At 38.0% G+C, this 21870-nt stretch overlaps 1 protein-coding gene across 9 annotated transcripts in view; it reads right to left on the bottom strand.

Moving 5' to 3' along the window:
* eys (eyes shut homolog) overlaps window positions 1-21870 on the bottom strand; it is a 400588-nt gene that overhangs the window by 152146 nt on the left and 226572 nt on the right. For 8 of the 9 annotated variants that reach the window (XR_006924828.1, XM_046842744.1, XM_046842742.1 and 5 more), the window contains 7 exons: window positions 20343-20488; window positions 15777-15948; window positions 12064-12142; window positions 6474-6673; window positions 3003-3127; window positions 2588-2712; window positions 1505-1664 (listed from right to left, as the gene is read on the bottom strand). Coding sequence is in view for 8 of the 9 variants with exons in the window: in XM_046842744.1 (XP_046698700.1) it covers window positions 1505-1664; window positions 2588-2712; window positions 3003-3127; window positions 6474-6673; window positions 12064-12142; window positions 15777-15948; window positions 20343-20488 (1007 nt within the window). In the remaining variant the exon portion in view is untranslated. The remainder of the gene's footprint in view (window positions 1-1504; window positions 1665-2587; window positions 2713-3002; window positions 3128-6473; window positions 6674-12063; window positions 12143-15776; window positions 15949-20342; window positions 20489-21870) is intronic. The other variant, XM_046842747.1, reaches the window with a different exon arrangement.

Raw genomic sequence — 21870 nt, 5'->3', positions numbered from 1 at the left:
TTATGGACATTTGACCATTAGACTCCTACAGTCACCTCCATTTTTTTGGGAAGATGTTCTATATTTTAGAGTGTGGAGATTTGTGGACATTCATTCTGCTAGTTAGTAAAGTCAGGTACTGATGTAGGTGACGTGAGGACGCCTGGGGTGTAGTTAACATTCATCCTATGGAGTTCTAGAGCAGGAGATCTTCCACTCCAACCAATGTAAACCATATTTTCATGGAGCTCTTTGTCATGTGGGAACAAGTCTTGGTTCAAGTGATAGAAAAATGGAATGCTACTAATTTCCAAGACATATGTTTGTCTCCAAGATTGTGGTAACATATTGTGGAAGAACCACATATGGCTGTAAAAGTCAGGTGTCCCAATACATTTGTATATATGTATTGTATTGATATTTCCTTGATAGACTGTTGGATAGCCAGGTGGTCAGGTTCAGGGTCTCCAGTTCCACCCTGATCTCAAGTTGCAGTCCATGTGGTGTCTTGCATGTCCTCAGTACATCAGTACACCCCGAGGTGTGTTTAATTGTTTGAATATGTACATGTACAGTGCATGGTGGTATATATTGGGGTCCATTGGTGAGATTGTGAGAGACAAGAGTGAAAAAAATGAGTGAGAGGATGAGAGGATGTTCTTGTTGCTGTATCCGTGGATTTTTATTTTTGCAGGTTGATTGTGCAATCTGAAAGTGATTAAAAAACGACTCATTGATAATCCTTTATACTATAATGGTCCATTAGCTTTTAGATACATGGGCATCTCCATCAAAATGGTTCACTGCCGAGACCCATGAACGAAAGCAGTTCCTGACATATGAAGCTTTAAAGGAAGCGGAATAAAAACCAACAAAAAATGCTGGAACCGATTCATGGAAACAATTAATTAAAACGGATTAAAGGATTTCCTTTCTCAGACGACAGCCTAATACACAGTGCGTCAACTGTTGCGAAATCCCCCAAGCTAGAAATTCACCCTAAACAAAAAAAAAAAGGCGACGGTCAGGAAACAAACATGTGGCTCGTCTATAGTGCGTTGCTTCCATGGAATGTCTGGGAAAAACAAGTATAACATGAAGGACATGGTCTTGGTTTTGTCCAGAGGACACAACAAGGGAGCAAGAAATGGATCAAATGAAGAATGCAACTGGATTTGAGATCAATCCAGGCATGGGATTATGACCTTTAAAATATGTGCCACAGGACATACAATACATTCAGTGTAATAACTAGTAGTAGAACATTGCCACAGCCATAAAAGGATGCTATGCCCTGTTTTCCAATTCCTCCGAAGAAATGGCTTCATCATCATTGGAGTTTCATTCATTCATTTAATTGTATTCATTTTGTACAATTATGCTTTAATGACATTTTGTAGAACACCATACATGTTGCTCTGGTTAAGTCTGGTGAAGCTCTTTTTTTTTTTTTGGTATCATCCCATTTATGAACATTACTGCGACCGAAAAACAACGCACAACAACACGATTCTCGTCTGCCTACCTGCTGCTTGTTCAGCGCGAGTGAGGAAAACAGCAGGCGACGAGGTCACATTTGTCTCCACGGCAACGCAGCTCACACTGTTGACGCCGTCCACGCAGGTGAAGCCATCGGGACATGGCCAGAGCAAGCAGTCATCGTAATTATACTCACAGTTTCTGCCCTATAGAGAGAAAACCTGCTACTGTATATCACAATGTGGAAAATAGACGTCTTAAGATTATTGAAAGGGAAGTGTGTGGCAATGTACTTTATTATTTAGAAAGTGACAAATTTTAGATTAATTTTTCCTCGCTGTTTCTCTGCTACGTGAATATGACGTGTCACAACACTACAGAGAACGAGGCGTGTCCTGGGAGTTACATAGAATACAGAATAACATGGCAGAGGTAGAGCTGCATTTTCCTGCAGACATCTGGGTTTATTCAATTTGTTGTCTTTTTTTTGGCACTACAAAGGCGTGTTTGTGAAAGCAGCCATGATTTTGAAGTCAGAAGGCACTTAAACAAATGTAGAATTTGCTGTCCGTCTGAAACAAAGAAATAAAATTTAATCGAAATCGTATCGAACTGCGTCATAATAGGGGTGAAGCGTAACAGCTGCTTCGTACTGTACGCATCTTTAATCTATCGTAGGCTATGCATCGAGATGCAAAACACATCAGCTTCAGTGAATGAAGATGCACAGTCTAAAGAAGACTGATTATTACTTATTATTAAGGATGTAACCGTGAGCCAATCGGATTATATGTTATACAAGAAACTGCCATATACAGGATACTAAATACTTTTTTTTACAATGGATGATGGGACAAAATGTGAAACAATGGTAGAGGTTTAATTCCTGGCTATGCAAAGATAATTACGGTTAAAAAAACAAACAAAAAAATGTAGTGTGTATATAGGAACTGGCATCCCGTACTGCTGATTTGGTGTAATGTGGAAATTAACAGACACCGCAAAAAAAAAAAAAAAGGTTGAACAAAAAAACGTGCTGCTTCTCTTGTCACGCTGTGCATGAGGAGGAAAGAGGAAAACATAAAACATAAAGAAGGAGGAAGAATACGAGGAGGAGGAGGCAACCCACCACAAATCCAGGCTGACAGAAACAGGAGTAGCCTTGGCCTGGTTCGTTCTGGATGCACATCCCCTGGTTGCATGGCTGCGGCAGGCACTCATTAATGTCATCCTCACAGCGAAGGCCTGTCCAACCTGCCAGGAATGAGGATTAAAAAAAAAAAAAAACGCACACACACATTGCAGACGGTAAGACTACTGTACCCGTAGTCACTTCCCCCGCCCTCAGCATAGCCTCCTTTTTTTTTCCCATCTCAGAAGTGAATATCAATCGTGCTCTTTCACATTGATTTGCTTCAGCTCCTTACACTGGTTTTGCTCACACACACCCACAAAGTAGCTGCGAGAGAGGAGTTTGAACACGTTTCGGTATTCTTGCAGCGCCGTGCGACATACTTGAATAGGAAATCAAGCAAGGAGCTCACCGGGTCGGCAGTGGCACCGGTAGCCATTGATGAGGTCTTGGCAGACGCCGGCGTGGAAGCAAGGCTCTGAGCAACACTCGTTCACATCCAACTCGCAAAAATCCCCAGCAAAACCTGCTGGACATCTAGAACATAAAAGAGATGCTACTATTAAAGCTGAAAAAAGGGTGACTTTTGAAAAAGAAACGGCTGTTACATCATGTTAGAGCGAGAGAGCCTGGAAGGAAAAGCAAACGTTCACAAAAAAAGAGAACAAGGGAATAAAAAGTCTCTTTTTTATATACATATATTGCATATATTCATATATTAGGGCTGTCAATCGATTCAAATATTTTATCGCGACTAATCGCACGACTGTCACAAGTTACCTCGTGATTAATCGCAACTTCATCGCACATTTATCTGAACACGTTTTTGTTATAATATATTAATGTTATAAATACATTATTTTAAAAATGTCTTCTTTTGTTATGAATCATTTCAGATTTATTTCATTACTTTACACTCTGGAAAATCTTTTTTATATTAATTTCTTCTGAGATGTTTCCATAGTTATGTTCTTGGTTCTTATGTTTTTGGTGGAGTTTATTTATTTTTTTATTTATATTTATTTGAGGACGTCGTGAATCAATCTGCGTCGTGTTAAAGGTTTCTCATCTGCCTCTAATATATTTATATATTTTTTTGATTAAAATGGTCAAACAAGAATGCTGCATTAAACGCCCGTTAATTAAATTAATGTCGTTAAAATGAATTTGCGTTAACGCGTTAATCTCGACAGCCCAAAATAAATATATTTATATATACACATACACAGTATATTGTATTTACGTGTTTTTCAGTTTCCATGCAAGCTGAAAAACATCTAGTTTTTTTTTTTTCCCGACAGCATTTTGATATATTTTAGCATTACAATTAGCCCCTGTTTTATAGCTGCCAGTAAAGACTGATTGATCTGCTGCGGAGGGTTAAATTTAGGATTTTGACTCTGATCAGTGTGGACAGTTTGCTACAATGGCTACAACTGCCATCAACAGAAGTGTCCATCAGTGTCCATAATCTCAATGATTGAACAATAAAGAATGGACTTCTGGTGTCACCCAGATGAGGACGGATTCCCTTTTAAGTCTGGTTCCTCTCAAGGTTTCGACCTGGTATCATTTCATCATATCTCTCAAATGGATAAAAACAAATTTTTATTCGAAAATGTTTATTAATCTATTTCTGTACATTTTTATTTTGTAAAGCTGCTCTGAGACAACTTCTATTGTTAAAAGCGCTATACGAGTAAAACTGAATTAAACTGAAGATTGGGAGACTTTATAATCATATAGAGTTTAATAAGAAAATCTGTTCAAATTTAAAATCAACTTGAAACTAAATCTTACTATAGTATTGTGACCACGAAGAGAGATTCTCCTTCCTAGAAAAGTAAAGTGCAGGTTAATTCGTTTCATTTTTTATTTTATATTGTCTACTAATCATTGGTATTTGTTTCAGATATATTAGGGACAATCATTTGTACATAAAATACCATTAAAACAGATTTCTTTATGAATATTTGTGAGTGTGTGGACATAATTATCTGCGTTTACATTATTTCCTATTGGAAAATTCGCTTTGCATTGTGAATGTTTACATTTACAAGAATATTTTGTCTTCATGCTCTATGTTGTGTCTGCTTTCAATAATAATAAACACGCATTTGCATAAAGCATCCATATTTGTCCACGCTCATCTTAATTAGAGTATTAAAAACTTGAAAAATGCATTTACTTATAGAACAGATAAAAATGTACGATAATTTTATATATATATATATATATATACACAGTACAGACCAAAAGTTTGGACACACCTTCTCATTCAAAGAGTTTTCTTTATTTTCATGACTATGAAAATTGTAGATTCACACTGAAGGCATCAAAACTATGAATTAACACATGTGGAATTATATACATAACAAAAAAGTGTGAAACAACTGAAAAATGTCATATTGTAGGTTCTTCAAAGTAGCCACCTTTTGCTTTGATTACTGCTTTGCACACTCTTGGCATTCTCTTGATGAGCTTCAAGAGGTAGTCACCTGAAATGGTCTTCCAACAGTCTTGAAGGAGTTCCCCGAGAGATGCTTGGCACTTGTTGGCCCTTTTGCCTTCACCCCATCTCGATTGGGTTCAGGTCCGGTGACTGTGGAGGCCAGGTCATCTGGCGCAGCACCCCATCACTCTCCTTCTTGGTCAAATAGCCCTTGATGCCTTCAGTGTGACTCTACAATTTTCATAGTCATGAAAATAAAGAAAACTCTTTGAATGAGAAGGTGTGTCCAAACTTTTGGTCTGTACTGTATATATATATATATATATATATATAAAGAGAGAGAGAGAGAGAGAGAGAGAGAGAGAGAGAGAGAGATTTTTATGGCATTTGACATCCTCTATTTTATATTGTCATTAAGGTTTAAGAGCTTAAAGGCTCAAGGGCCCGCCTGTGACGTCCCTGCTGATCAGAAGTCAAATATCTTTACCCACTAAGCTACTATTTCTCAACAACTTCCACGGCTTTGACTAGTCTTATCAGCGAGTCATCTGTAAAATAAGCAGTTATGGGGTCAAATGTATCTACAGAAAGTTATGCTAAGACATGAAACTAAAAGGAAACAGTTCTGCTATGGGTTGTGCAATGATAATTCAATCAAAAATGGTGGATCAGGTTAAAAATGTTGCTTCAATCTTAAGGATTTGGTGAACATGGGAATGCTGAAATTCAGAAAAGGTTTAAACAGTTTAGGATTTGATTTTGGAGAGGAGTCTCAAAGACTATTTTTTTATTCAGTCCAATAAACAAAAGTCCTTTTAGAGGTGTTTAGAATAAGAAAAAATAACAAAAAAAACCTGTCTGCACTTCTATTATCTAATCCAACTTGCAATGGCAACCAAATGAAGGCTGTAATGCAATCAGAGGACAAGCCATTACCCTGCGTGCCATTTCAAATGAGAGTAAATTCCAAGAATGACAGAGGGTATTTGTTTCCAATTTGAGGCAAATCAATCCAATGAGGCTCATATGGACAGACAAGCAACCCCTCTGTCTGCTGTCTGGTAGCGGATCTGCTTTCCTCGTAGCACAGAAATTGGAAAGTAGTGCTGCGATTACACGAAGGTCTGGACTCCAGGTGGAGTAAATCAATCCTTAAGGATATTGCGTTATGTATATAAAAGGTCATAATGAGCGAGTACGAGGTTTTACACCACACACGCCGCAGCCTCATTTTACCCAGACGATTAGATGGCAGCAGCTGTTACGCGATCATCGCTCTGACAACCTCGCAGACCTTTAATTGGAGAGAAAACAAACCGGTGTAGACACTCCTCCATAAGGACCAGAATTAAGCCGTGACTGACTATGATTGGGGCTGAAGCCGCATGGAACTCGTGTCATTAAGCGTAAAGCAGTGAGTTCAAGATTCACCTGCATGTAAAACTGTATCCCGGGCCATCCAGACAAGTTCCACCGTTAAAACAGTACGAGGAATTCACGGGCGCATCCATACACGCATCCAAATCAACCTCACAACGGGGCCCGTTGTAGCCCTTCGTGCATATGCAGGTGTATTCGTCCACGAGGTCCACGCAGGATCCAGCATTCAAACAAGGCTGAGATGCACACTCCTGAAAACAGTGGACAAGAATTTTATTACGTTATATATACTATAAATATTCTATCTATCTATCTATCTATCTATCTATCTATCTATCTATCTATCTATCTATCTATCTATCTATCTATCTATCTATCTATCTATCTATCCATCTATCCATCTATCTATCTATCTCTATCTATCTATCTATCTATCTATCTATCTATACAACAGTGTTTTAGTGTCAGGTAAACTTTTGAGAAAAAGATTAAAACTTACAAGTCATAACATTTCAAGAAAAAAGTCAGACTTACGAGAACAATGTCGTAACAAAACAAGAATAAAGTTATGAGAATGAAGTCGCAGCAACACGAGAATAAAGCCGTAATATTTGAACCCCAGATCGTGACCTGAAGTACTGGCGACGTCGGAGACTCCTTCAGGGTTGATTTCTTTGATCATCATCTGCATAGACTCTTGAGAAATACCACATCTTCTTCGAATAGCACGCAGCTGTAACATCAATATCCTTCAGACTGTACAAAAGAGGCAATTTCCTCAATGCCTGTCTGATTTTCCTTTCTGAATAAATTAAGTTTCCTTCATAACAGCAGTGTCCATTTACTAATTATAACTCCATGCTGATGCACCAAAAGACAAAGAACTTTCTTATTGCTAAATCCTAACCTAAAGTAGGAGTTAACCAAATCCTCCACGTCCATTTTACGCAATACGCCGAAACGTTTCTCGCAATTCTGCGCTTTTTCTCAAAATATCGCCACTTATATTTTGCATTGCTACGACTTTATTCTTGTATAGCTATGACATTATTCTCACAAGTTTTTCATTTTATTTATATTTTTCAGAAATTACGACTTTATTCTCGTACTGCTACGACTTCAATGTCGTAAGAGTAATAAATAATTTATTTTTTTATGTGGCACTAAAAAAAAATGATTATAGTCATAACAAATAAAATATACTTCCGTCAGGTCTGATGCTAAACATATCTGATACCAAAAAGGGCCCATAAACGGTTTAAAAATACAATTAAATAATAATAATATATACATATAATAAAAACAATAAGAATAAATAAATATACCATATAAAAGGTACTTGGGATATGATTTTTAAAGAAAAAACACGTTATTGTGCCATCAGAAAACAATCGATTATTGATGTTGATTTCCATTTTATTCCTCTAAAATTACACCAATTTGCCAACTATTACATTGACACCTGTCAACTGTACATGGGGAGGTGGTAGCTTAGTGTTTAAGGCTTTAGACAACAAGGAACCACTTTTGGGCCCCTGAACAACCCCCTTAACCCCATAGCTTGCTCAGTTGTAGGAATGAGATAAGTTCAAGTCGCTCTGGATAAGGGCGCCTGTGAAATTCCCGTGATTGTAAATGTGAGTGATACTGTTGTTATCAAACCGAGTTCATTCCTGTTATCATTTACAGCACCATAAACCTGTTCCTCTTTTTACCAGCCGATTGAACTGATATTAAAAGCATTAAATTGTTACAAAGCTCTGAAACTCGAGATTCCTTCTACAGTATCACCTGCTAAATCAAGGACGTCTTTCACATGAGCTTCACCATCAATGTATTGATGGTTTAATAATTGTATGTTTTCCATTTTTTTTTTTTATATTAGTGTGGTGTGTCAAAACTCTGTACAAATTAGCTGTTACCATGGAAATGATGCTGTATTAGAACTAGTGCATTAATATACACTTGCGGTTTTGATTCGCACGCTATTCAAACAACTGGCGTGACTGTCGGAGCAGACGTTAGAGGAAACTTCTGAACAATGGGTGATTTGGGATAAAAATTTCTGTTTGGCCATTTTTGTTAAAAATAATAATAAATGAGGCGACCGTGACACACATTCATTCACGTCCTTTCTTTTGCTCAGATATTAAAAAATAAACCTGATAAACTCCACCGAAATAATTTTTAATCATTAAACATTTGTTTTACCGGTGTCTCAAATCAAGCACCTAAAATCCGCCATGATGCACACATCCGGCAATTAAATCAGTCCATGTGGAAACATAGCAAAAGTTCCGTTTGGTGTCCTGATGATTTACGTAATTGAATTTAAATGCGCTAAAGAATCCATAGCCACTTCTTGGTTAGCGGCTAACACTACAGCTGTGGATTCTTTAGTGTTTTCATGCACTTTATGTACAGCTTCAAGAATTTCACTTATAAGGATAAAATCATGATAATTATGCTTATCGAGGGAGTGAATGAATGAAGGATAGAAGAAGACATTTGTTTAAGTATGCTGAAATAGGTAGAACAGTCAAATAGATAATATCTTTATAAAATGTTATATTAAATGTAAAACCCCCCCCACACATCTGTATTACCCAAATAGGGTCAAACAAATGTAAACTATTTAATAAAAATGTTCTTTTTATTTAATTTCATTTAATCAATTAAAAATTTGTGGCAATTTAATTGATCAATTTAATCAATATAAAAGATAAAAGTGTATCGCAATTATTTGATCTATTACATTTTCATGCAAATATTATAAAATATTTAATATATTATTTAACCGACCAAAATTGTTTTAAAAATGTAAAATGTTGACGTTCATAAATGTTAATAATAATAAACTGCGTTAATAAAATTAAAACGACAAGTAATTTTGTTTTGCATCCCCCCCCCCCCCAACAATTTGTGAACCGTTACACCCCAAATTTTATATATACAGTATATAAACAAAAAATGAGTGCTAACTGTACACATCGCATAGAGTCATCGGCGAAACCATTCGACCATAAATTTAGCAAATGACTTCATTATCCTGACAACTCCCTGTGATTTCGAGCAGCTGGATTTGGTCGCGGCTTCGATTCTAATTAATTCCCCGCAACACTAATGAAATAATGGGTGGGAAAATTCTCGGCTTAGGGGGAAAAAACAAGTTATAGAAAAAGAGTCATTAGAGGAAGAAGGCATCAGCTAATGATTTCTTCCACGGAAAGCTCCGACGGCCCTTCTCACGCAGCCTATTGTTTAATCTCAAGGGCATATTCGAGCCTGTGGTTAGCTTTAAAATCAATTAGGCATTAGAGTGATCACTTTCTTTCTAATCAGCCATTTGTACTGTGCTTTCAGGACGCCTCGGCTGCCCGACGCTGTTTATCAAGGAACTTCGATACGTGTCAAAGCAAGTCGTTGCTGTTGAATATATTTGCTTTTTGATGCATCGTCTATGGACAATGAAGATGATAATAATAATAATACGAAATAATTATAATGGCAGCCAAGTTTTTTTTTTTTAAATAAGACAACTGATATTTGTTTAATAAGACAACTGCGGGTCGTGTGTAAGCAAGAACGGCAAAGGCTAACCGAGTTTTAACAAAGCACGACAGCTATTACCCATTTTCGCAGTCTGTTACACAGTAGGTCTACTGCTAAATGACATCTTGCACGAAAGGCCAAGAGCTGATCTCTTTTTCTAGTCTCAGGAGGTAATGATGTTCAAATTCAGTTAAGCCCGAGATATGTTTGACCTTCTCATCTTTTTTTGTTATTGGGCGTCTAAATCAGAAAACTAGGCCACATATAAAGCTCAGCATTCTTTCTCCGTCTCTCTCTCCGCCTCGTCCTCCCTCCCTCGCTCAGAATAAGTTGTACTTCTGTGCAACTTTTCGAGCTCTTATCCCTTCGGCAGTTTCAGTAATAACTGTGAAGGAGTGTCATTTCTGAGAAATTGAGATAATTCTCAATGATGACATACATTACCGAATCAGAGAAATGATGCCCAATGTTGAAATTATCAACAATAGTCGTGGTATAACATTTCCTAATGGCTTTGAAAAGTGCTCAGGTTGCATTGACCCCTTGCAAGAGCAGTTGGAATCAAATGGGAATTGAACCTGCCTGACTGCCTGTGTTACACAGTGACAAACAGCTTTTCATTGACAGCCCTAATGTCTGCCCAATGATCTGCCCAATTTCACTCCGTGGTTATACTTCAAAAATACCGGAAACCTCAAGGCCAATACTGTCAGTTTTGTTGTTCAATATGGATGTTTTGGATTCGAGATCAAAAGCAGAGAGATCCAAATCTTTGCTTTCCTTTCCTGAATATTAATCTATTAAACATCTTTAGAATGAGGCATGGTTACATTTACATTTGTGGCATTTGGCAGACGCCCTGTTGCGACTTACCTTTATCTCAAAAGCTATTATTGGGTTAAGGGCCTTTCTCAGGGGCCCAGGCAGCTTGGTGTGGCTGGGATTTGAAGTCACGGCCTACAGTTTAATCTGATTTAGTTATTTTCATGAAAATAAATATACGAGGCGGTATCAAAAAGTTTCGAGACTAGTTTTATAACACCCCAACAGATGGCAGCACAAGGCTGAATGCACGCACAGTCACAGAGTTCACCGACCTTCAATAATCAATGTGCCAAAAGACATCGTTCTGTGTACATCGGGAGCTTTGCAACGGGTGCTATTTTGATCGACATGATCTTACTTCCACACCCACCGCACTCGCCAGATTTGGCTCCTGCGGACTTTCCCAAAGATGAAGGTCAAGCTCAAAGGTCACAGTTTTGACACCATTGTGGTGATAAAGGACTCAGATTAAGATACTGTCTCTCTAAAACTGTGTTGGGAGAGAAAATTGATCAATTACTTTTAAATGCAAGAAATGGAATACAACAAGAAAGTCACATGTTCCAATAACATCTTGAGGACTGGTGGGTTCAACCACAAGGTTGTCGTCTCCCATTAGGGGTCGCCACAGAAAATCATCCGCCTCCATACTACTCTGTCCTATACATCTGCCTCTATTGAACCAACTACCTGCATAAACCTCACCACATCCATAAACCTCCTCTTTAGTCTTCCTCTTTTCTTTCTTGCTGGTGGCTCCATCCTCAGCATTCTCCTACTGATATACCCCATGTCTCTCTTCACTCTGTCCAAACCATCTCAATCTGGCCTCTCTTATTTTGTCCCCAATACGTCCTACATTTGCTGTCCCTCTAATAAACTCATTTTTAATCCTGTTTGACCACAAGGTGCTATGTGCAGTCATCTTTTTGACCTCAGACATACATTTTTGATTATTATATTAAAAATACAATACATTAGAAAAGGAATATACATACATCCAAAAAATTTTTTATCTTTTCTCATAGCAATAATAATAAATACAATAAACATTTTGAATTCAAAAGCAGAATAATTAATGTAAAAAAATATATAAAAATATATATATATATATATATATATATATATATATATATATATATATATATATATATATATATGTGTATATATATATATATATAAAACCAAGAACAAGAAACTATCAACACATACTGAAATGACTGTCATAGCCACTTCCCTACACACTACAGGTGTATTTGCTTACATCCACATTAGTATCACATCTGGGGCCACTCCATCCACTCTCACACCGACAGTCATATGCGTCGATGGCGTCTGAACAGCTGGCGTGAAAAAAGATTCGGTTAATGCTCCCTGACAACTGCAAACTCCATCTTTATGAGCAGTGATTTATTAGGTGCTATTGTGCACACAGATGATGCCGCCCACTCGGTGCCAACTCTCAATTTCATAACTTTTACCTGCTAGCAGATGTGGATGATGTTTTATACATGGAGAATTTGATCAAGTGTGAGCCATTCGCAAACAAATCAAGCAAATCAAAATGACGTGCGATATTTATAATCCTATACTTACACTGTATGTGCAGGGTTACACGAGTCAGTCACGGCGTGTGGTATTACAGTATATATTCAGGAGTGAGATAAATTGACAGTTTTTAGGCAACTTCTGTATTGTTTTTTGTTTCAATTCTGATTAAAATGAGAGGTCTGACCAAATCAGATTTCAGACATCTGAAAGGTCATGACGGTAACCGCCTTTTTTTTTCCCTCCAACAATCTATTGTCAATATGTTTTTCGCTCTTAAGCACCTTTGCTTTTTTGAATACATTTGTATATAAAAAATATTTCATTTATTTTTCAATTAGATTCAATTTATATTGATTTTCTTTCTTGTTCTCTGAAGCAGTCTGAAAAGATTTTCCTTTTGTCTAAGTTCTGTCTTATCTTATTGTTCAAAGACACATTTTTTTTTTCATTATATTGATTGTCAAAGTCAGCAAATCTATTGCAAAATTTACTTTTTTTTTATTTAAATATGTATTTTCAACATCCCATAAAAAAAACGTTCACCTGTTTCCTAAGCCGCGTAAAGCTTTGCACGGACTATGGGTGGAACTGCAATACAGTGGAAGGTCAGTATATGAAGTAAAAAAATATATAAAAAAGTTGATGATGAGGAGAAAAAGGACCCACTTTAAATTAAGTGTTTTTAACGACTATGTCCTAACATTTCAATTAATCGTTTGATCAAATTCACACGCATCGTTTAAATACGTTTATACTTTTGACTAAAACTGACACCGCCATCCCTAATTCATTAAACCCACCCATACCAAGTATCACACCTCATTGGCATGTGTTTGCAATACATGGACACAATAAGTAAGTATCAATGTAACTAACGTACATTTTTTTTTTTTAACATACAGATTAAAAAAGCAATTTCCATCTACTATCACACTACTGCACTCTACACTCCACCGTTAGATCACTGTAAAAACACTGTATATAACTTCTGTACAATTATACATACAATGTACATATTACATAGTACAGTGGAACCCGGGTATCTCGCCCTCGGTTACCTCGACAACCCTATTAAGTCGGCGTTTTTCACACGCACTCTGTCTCGGACAACAAATCTGATAAAACCCATGGATCTAAAGCCGAAGATTTTTTATCGGTTGTGTCGAGATCTTTTTTTATGACGCCGAACCCTGATATCTCGAGCACAAGGGGGGAAGTGTCGGAAAAATCAAGGCTTACAGATACTACAGGTGTTGTATTGTATACTGGTGAATCTCTGCTGTTAGTTAGTGCACATATGCCTTTTGTTGTTAAATGTTATGCGATGAACGGGAAGCGAAAGCCGCGCTTGGCGGCGCGGAACGTGGGATGAGCAGCAAAATCATAGAATGAACACCGGCAGGATCGAGGGGGAATCCGCGGTGCGCTTTGGGAGAAAAAGAGCAGCCGTTGAGAGAGTGCCGGTGGGAAGGCACGTACCGGGATACACATGAGCGATAACAACGACCGCCGTGAACCAACATATACCAACAATAATGGACAGTGAGAGTGTGGAAGTTTAAAAAGGAGCTGGTGATGATGCTAAACGAGCACCATATGTGCGCGATTGAAGCCGGGAGCTTCAGAGAAAGCGGCCGAGAAAACACCTGACCCGCTGAAGGGGGCCGAAGGGGGTGTGAAGGTGGATTCATGACAGATAAACATGTACTGTATGTATTTTTATAGCATGCCTTCATCAAACAAATCGCAGCAACGCTGTTGTGTAAAAAAACCTCCAAAAACACGTGGATGCACATTCTCATTTATTAACGCACATCATGTACATAAAGAAATTTCAAGCACGTTTATATACTGTCGCCATTTTTATTTTCGTTTATCTCGATCATCGGTTACCTCGATACTTTTTGGCGACCCCCTAGGACATCGACATAACCGGGTTCCACTGTATATCTTTTTTACCCCTCATTACATCTGCACTATTTTATCCACATGTATCTGTATATCCTTACTCTACATTCTGCCCAACATTTCACATTCATGTATATATACACACATATATAGTAGACTTATTTATTCAGCTTGCACGTTTCTTAAATGCCATAATCTTATAACCTTCCACTTCTGCACATTTCCTCTTCAATGCCATAGCCTTAGAACATTTATCTGTACTTCTCAATGAAGTCCACACGTCTCTGCACTGCTATAGCCTTCATATTTATTCACTGTACATATGCTTACATATATCACATGCTGTAAATATGCTACATATTTATCTGCACTATTTGCACGATTGCTACATTTTAGATCTATCTATCTATCTATCTATCTATCTATCTATCTATCTATCTATCTATCTATCTATCTATCTATCTATCTATCTATCTATCAACACCTAATATGAAGTGGGATTCATTATGATTGTATTATATTATTTGTATAACCTTTAGTATTAGGCATTGAGCTAACTTTTATTTATTTTTTTACATCTAGTAGCTAAAATTCTTAGAAGGCAATAAAATAAAGAGTAATAAAGACTATTATTTCTACTATAAAGGTGAAAAATAAAGTCAGGCAAAGGAAAGACAGGCATGTCATACGCACTCCGTTCTGACCTTAGGTTTGTGTATATTGCACTGCTTTTTTAAGCCACAAATTTGTCTGGTTACAAGTGCAATAACGATTAAGCACGAGATTTCTTATGCAATTTTAACATATTTCCAGCCTGAAAACAATCTGCACATAAAGAAAGCATAATGCTGTTATTATTTTTGACAGCATCACCCGCAGGAAACAGGTGGATAAACGATTTTATTGATAAATCTTTAATCTAGCTGAAATAGACATAAACGGTATGATACGGCTCTACATTAATCTTTTATCTGTAGATTTTCTATGTTTAGCATTTTGTTTTACATTTTTAACATTCTTATTATTCTTTTTACAATACTTTATTGATCCCACAAGAAAATTGGTCTTTCTTCGGAAGCTAGGAACCGAGCAAACGGTCAGCCATGTTACAGCACCCCCTGGAGGCCAGAGGGTTAAGGGCTTTGCTCAAGGGCCCCAAGAGTTGCAGCGTGGCAATACTGAGTCCCCCCCCAACCCCATTTTGTGGTATAATGTGTATACAATTATAGGCAAATTGATATTTGCATGCATTTGAATAGCGAATATTTCAACTCATTAAAACTGGAATGCAAATGACATCTAAAACATCTCAATGCACCACCATTCTGCTCAATCACAAAAAAGTTATCAAGTGATCAGCATGGACCAGGTTTATATTATGTTTTTGACGTTGAAGCAAAACGAAAAAAAAAAAAATTCTTCAAGATAAGAAGAACAAGAGTGATCTGGTGGTAAACGTCAATGACAAAGCCATTAGCTGAAATGTTTTGACCTGAATGTGCCTTTGGGCTCACGTACCTGCCGTGAACACAGGGGTCTGAGGCACAGTCGTCAATGTTGTTCCCACAGTCAGAGTCAGAGAAGCCATCGGGACAAAAGCACTGATAGCCATCGGGACCGTCAACACACCTGCCACCATTCTGGCATGGATTGGAGGCGCACTTGTCCACAATCAGCTCACACCAAGTACCTTTGGAGCAATCATTTCAATAATTAATAAACCATTCAGTCATGCATTCGGGCATTAGTTCGTTCATTCGACCAACAATTTTCTCTTTATATTCAAGCCATATTGATTATTTCGCTCCAATTTGCCCTCGATGTTTTGGCATGCCTGCCTTCCTTGGCAGGAAACACACCCACAGTCAGAGAGAATGCACAAATATTTGATTTCGAAATGCAGTGAAATACAGGCAGGCGATTAAAGGGGTAAACTAACCATAACAACAAACTCAAGGTCATAATCGTTGTGTGCTAGTAAATCAAACCTTTGTTTAAAATGATTTTAGAGAGTTAAATACAATTCCAACCTTTACGTTTGCGTCTCTGGGGAGGTGTCAAGTTACCAATATAATGCGCATACAACGTACATTGGATGGTTTCGTTGTTTCTTATACAAATCACATGATTATGCCCCATTTCTTTTGGCGTGGATGAAAGCAAGCTGCATTATCGATCAAGTAATACTCACTCGAATAAATGAAACTCGTTTGCACAACAAACTAAATTTGCACAGTAATATTTACATTAGTGGAAGGGCATCAAGGCCATTAAGATCTTCTCTGGTGGTCTGATCACTCTCAGAATCACTGACTTACACTCTAGTATATTTTTTCCCATTAAAATGTATTAATTTATTCCCCAAAGTTAATTCATTTTATAGCTTTTCTCTCAAATGCGCTGTGTTCCAGAATGTCTGTTTCGTCAGAGTTTCTATCCAATCAGATTTCCGCCCTCATACCACATGTTGAATGAGCAGTGAAGGTGCCTCTACAGCGTAATATAGCGTACAGTACATGTTGCTTGAAGGTTGTGCCTTTAACCAATCAGATTTCAAATCGACAACACACTGGTGCCATCTAGCAGGTGTCCAATAACGTCACCATTTTCACGTCCTTCGATTGGACGGTCAGAGAAAGGACTAGTCAAAGCTCGCAACTCGCATCTGTAGCAAACTGCACGAGTGCAAATATATCCGTGTGGATTAAATAGCTGTTCTTTCATTCCAAAACTCCTGCCACAAAATTGACTCGGTCGCAGATACACTTGCATGGACATTTACAAGCAAGACTTTTCATGAAAAGCTGGACATGGTGAAGAAAGGTAGGTTAAACCAGTTCAAAACAATCTTTTTCATGGAGCATTCGTACATTTGCATTTTTTTTCTTGTAGAATTCGCACAAGAAAACCCAATTTGCCTTCATTTCAAATTCCAAGGAAAACCGAAATGCATGGAAACATGGTAATTTAATGAGGTTAATATAGTTGCTTCTGTTAGAGATGATGCATGGGGGCAGTGCAGCTGTGGCTACAGTGAAAGGGGACTTCTCTAATTGTGTTCATTGGGTTTCTTGCTTTAGTAATGACATTCATTCTCTATGTATGGGATTAAACCTGGATAAATCAAAAGATTTCGGAATGTGGTTATTGAGATTTGTGCTCATTCGGCCACAAGGTTGTTTGTGAAGTCAGGCACTGATTTGGGTGAGGTGAGGAAGCCTGGGGGGCTGTCAGTGGTTTAGTTCTTGCAAAAAGGTGGCTAGAAGGCCACTCAAGATCTTCCACAAACTTCAAACCAATGTGAAATGTATCTCCATGAAGCTTGCTTTATGAACAAGGGAAACATTTGAAGGAAAAAAAGTGTAGAATTAAAATGCTTCATCTAATTTAGCATTAAAACTATGTCGCTTAGTATTATTAACACTGTCATTTTAAAATGCTCTAAATACCTTGGCTTTAAAAGCGTTCATGTAATAGTATAATGCAGTATTAAATGTTCTATATAGTTACATTTGGCTGAGAAACTGCTGAGAAAACCACGTTACAAAAGATCAGGGGTCATATGAAGTAGTTCTGTGTAATGCAAATTTGAGCTTTTGTAATGGATATTGCAGCATTCATCCGATAAAGAACACAAACACACACAAAAAATTGCCAATTCCCGAAGAGATAGAGTAAAAACAAAACCAAAAAAAACTTATGGGTGCAGGATGAAACCTTTTTCGATCACAGTGTAGGAGAAACTATACATTTTCTTTCCCATAGCCTCAATTACTTTTCTCCGCAGGAACTACTTTAATCCATGGGGTATTATCAGATTTGTTGTCCGAGACACAGTGCGTGTAAAAAAGGGATAAAAAAAAAAACAAACAAGGGAGAAGAAAGAAAGTAAGGGATCCACCGAGGTCCTGCAATTATACCCTTTGATATACAGGAAGTATTCATTTTCCCAATCTGGAGACATCTAGCAAAGTACACAGTGTGTATGAACAAGAATAAAGAATGCAATTTAAATGCGAACATGCAGCGCAGATTGATTCTGGCCTTAAAGGTTACGTGGCATTATTGCGAGGGAGAAAAAAAAGACGAGTCTGTTGCTCTCGACGAATAGTAAAAATCTACAGGAAACAGGTGCTGTGTGATATAATACAAATAATACATACGTGCTACTTCACTCGCAACAGAGACCGAGACCGCTCGAATACCGAGATACAATTAAGAAACTAATCAACAATGGAGACAATGCATTTTTCTTAAATGAGGAAAGAAAAAGAAAACGATGTGCTGCTGTAAATAAACATTACGTTCCTTTAGTTTCTATACAACAAACTAGGCAATTTCATGGTATAAAGATTTCCTTCGACCAAACAAATATATAAATGTCCAGCTGTTCCCCTTTATATTCATTGAAAAATCCTCCTTATCATGAATGCCAGATTTACACACTCTTGACATATGGAAAGGTGTTCTTCAGCAGTACAGTAGTTGGAGATTTCTTTCCGTGCCAGTTCATCCCAGTGCAGTTCAATAGGATTTAGGTGTGGTGACTGGGCAGGACATTCCAACAGAACTTGGACGTACACTTCAGCGAATCATCTTGTTGTATGGTAAAGTTGCTCACACAGTCCAGATGTAATCGCATTGTGTTGAAGTACTGTATAGAACGGTAGCTATGTTAGTTCAGGATTTCTTTCACCCGGTCCCCAACCTTCGCCACGTCATAAAAACAACCCCAATCATTTACATTTATAGGATAAGGTAGCTTGGTGTGGCTTGGATTTGAAATCAAGACCTTCAGATCCAAAGCCCAATACCTTAAGAACTAAGCTACCACTATTCATTAAGCTGCTACCTTCATGTTTGAATGTGCATGTGAGGAAGTCTGGTAATATGTCTCCTGTTCTTTTCTCACAAAACTTCATCAACTGGTCCCTTCAGTTCCAGATGTATACGGACAGAAGACGTGATGCTACACAGTAGTAAACATGGCCTTGAGCTGTACATATGTATACAGCCATTAAATTCTAAATATTTTTGGAATTGGGGTTGTAAAGAAACAAAAAAATGGATGGATGGATGGATGGATGGATGGATGGACACTGTAAATATCTGCCAGCCCTATGAATGAGCTTTTACTACAAATTATATGATATTAGAATAAGGCATTAGAGCACCAGTTGTCAGAGCTGCTATGGAAGAAACTTAATAAATAAAAAAAAAAAAACCCTGACCAATGAAATTAAAAAATTCAGAAGTGCTTGGTGGAGAAACAGGACTGAAGTGCATGTGACACAAAGCTTGGTGGTTTGTCACATGTAGCATCTTTGTTCTTTCTCTTTTTTTTTGCCACCCTTCACTTCTTTTAAAAAAAAAAAAAAAAAAAAAAAAGTTGCAACAGCATTGCATGTCTTATTAGGGCAAATATTTCCTGTGAATTCGAGTCAGATGAACCAATCCAAAATATATCCTCTGGCCTGGCTCTCCAGGGACACATCTCTTTCCTCAGATGAGCCGAGAAACGAGAAAAAGTAATGACTTGTACGAGGCTGAGAAGGCGCCTAATAATAAAAGCTGCTTCTTGGGGAATTGGGGCTTGTGTGCCAGGTTGAACTCTCAGGAGTGCCTATACCTTGGAGATTTATTTTTTTATTTTTTTTTATTTTGCTTGTTTCTCCTTGCTTCTGCACCTGGAAAAGGATAAATTGATAATACGATGTAGAAGACAAATGAAATTAATCTTCGCGCTCAGGCTGACAGGGATCACGACGATGTGATCTTAACTATAAAAAGCAGAGGCATCATTCGCGGGCTAGAATAAAAAAATATATCTATGTATTTGTATAAATTATATACTAAAGGCATTTATTGAGGAAAAAGTGGGAAAAATTGAGAAAAAAGAATCAAACTAGGGGGAAAATCGGTTTAATAAATGACTGAAATTACATTTACTCAGTAAGGGTTTTTGCATGTTCAGGAAGTAGAACTCGTGAGTGTAATTAAGACGGTTAAACTTTTTTTTTTCATTAGGCCATTTTTCATGGTATTTAATATGGAATCTATGGGGGGTTTAAAAAAGCAACATACCGGTGTATCCAGGCCTGCACACACACACAAAACCTCTGGGCTTGTTGATGCACACACCATCATGGAGGCAAGATGAGGCTTCACATGGCTTCGTGACCAGGTTACACACAGGCCCACTGTATCCAGGCAGACAGGAGCATCGGAAGCTACATTTTTTTTAAGCAAAAAAAAAAAAAAAAGCAATATGAATGTGGATCCAAACGTACCAAGTAAATGATCAAACTATTACCAGTACATGGTTCAAACGTAAGCAATGTTCAGAATAGAATTAAGCAATACTAAAAGCTTTCCACCAAAGTGTGCAGATGATCAAAGTCTCAAAGCTCAGCGTGTCTGTATTTAATGTTGCAGAAAATAAAACTGTTATATTAAAGCAGCAGAAGTGTTTTTGCACGCCTTCGCTTAGCGTTGCGTTCTGAGCCCTCGAGCTGCTGAAATGTCCAGAGATTTCACAGTGCAGGAAAATAAAGAGCTGCTGAACAAACAGCCAACTGTGTGCATGACAAACAAACACAGAACAAAGCAAAGCGCTTCACTCGGAGAAGACAGAACACACGACGCCACGTAAGACGCCCCCTAACAAAGGTTTGCAGAATTCCAGGAATTTTCAAGCATGGGATCTTTCTATGGAAATGAACAGGAATAAATGGGAATAAACTTGGAATTTACAAAATTGCAGGTTAGCCTATAAAAGGGGAGGGAGGGGCTACTGGGTTTAGGTCTGGAGACTGGCTAGGCCACGCCAGAACCTTGATATGCTTCTTACAGAGCCACACTTCGGTTATCCTGGCTGTGTGCTTCGGGTCATTGTCATGTTGGAAGACCCAGCCTCGACCCATCTTCAATGCTCTGACTGAGGGAAGGAGGTTGTTCCCGAAAATCTCGCAATACATGGCCCCGGTCATCCTCTCCTTAATACAGTTTAGTCGCCCTGTCCCATGTGCAGAAAAACACCCCCCAAAGCATGATGCTACCACCCCCATGCTTCACAGTAGGGATGGTGTTCTTGGGATGGTACTCATCATTCTTCTTCCTCCAAACACGTTTAGTGGAATTATGACCCAAAAGTTCTATTTTAGTCTCATCTGACCACAAGACTTTCTCCCATGACTCCTCTGGATCATCCAAATGGTCATTGGCAAACTTAAGATTTGCCTGGACATGTGCTGGTTTAATGCATGATTTTAAACCATGACGTCTTGGTGTATTACCAACAGTAACCTTGGAAACGGTGGTCCCAGCTCTTTTCAGGTCATTGACCAGCTCCTTCCGTGTAGTTCTGGGCTGATTTCTCACCTTCCCTAGGATCATTAAGACCCCACGAGGTGAGATCTTGCATGGAGCCCCAGTCCGAGGGAGATTGACAGTCATGTTTAGCTTCTTATTGTGTGGAGGTGGACATTTTAAAGGCAGACTAACAGGTCTTTGAGGGTCAGAATTCTAGCTGATAGACAGGTGTTCAAATACTTATTTGCAGCTGTATCATACAAATAAATAGTTTTAAAATCTTATATTGTGATTTCTGGAT

The sequence above is a fragment of the Silurus meridionalis genome, chromosome 28 (assembly GCF_014805685.1).
Source record: "Silurus meridionalis isolate SWU-2019-XX chromosome 28, ASM1480568v1, whole genome shotgun sequence".
Classification (NCBI taxonomy): domain Eukaryota; kingdom Metazoa; phylum Chordata; class Actinopteri; order Siluriformes; family Siluridae; genus Silurus; species Silurus meridionalis.
The sequence above is the reverse complement of the archived record's forward strand: the minus strand, read 5'-3'. Positions and strand labels throughout refer to the sequence as shown.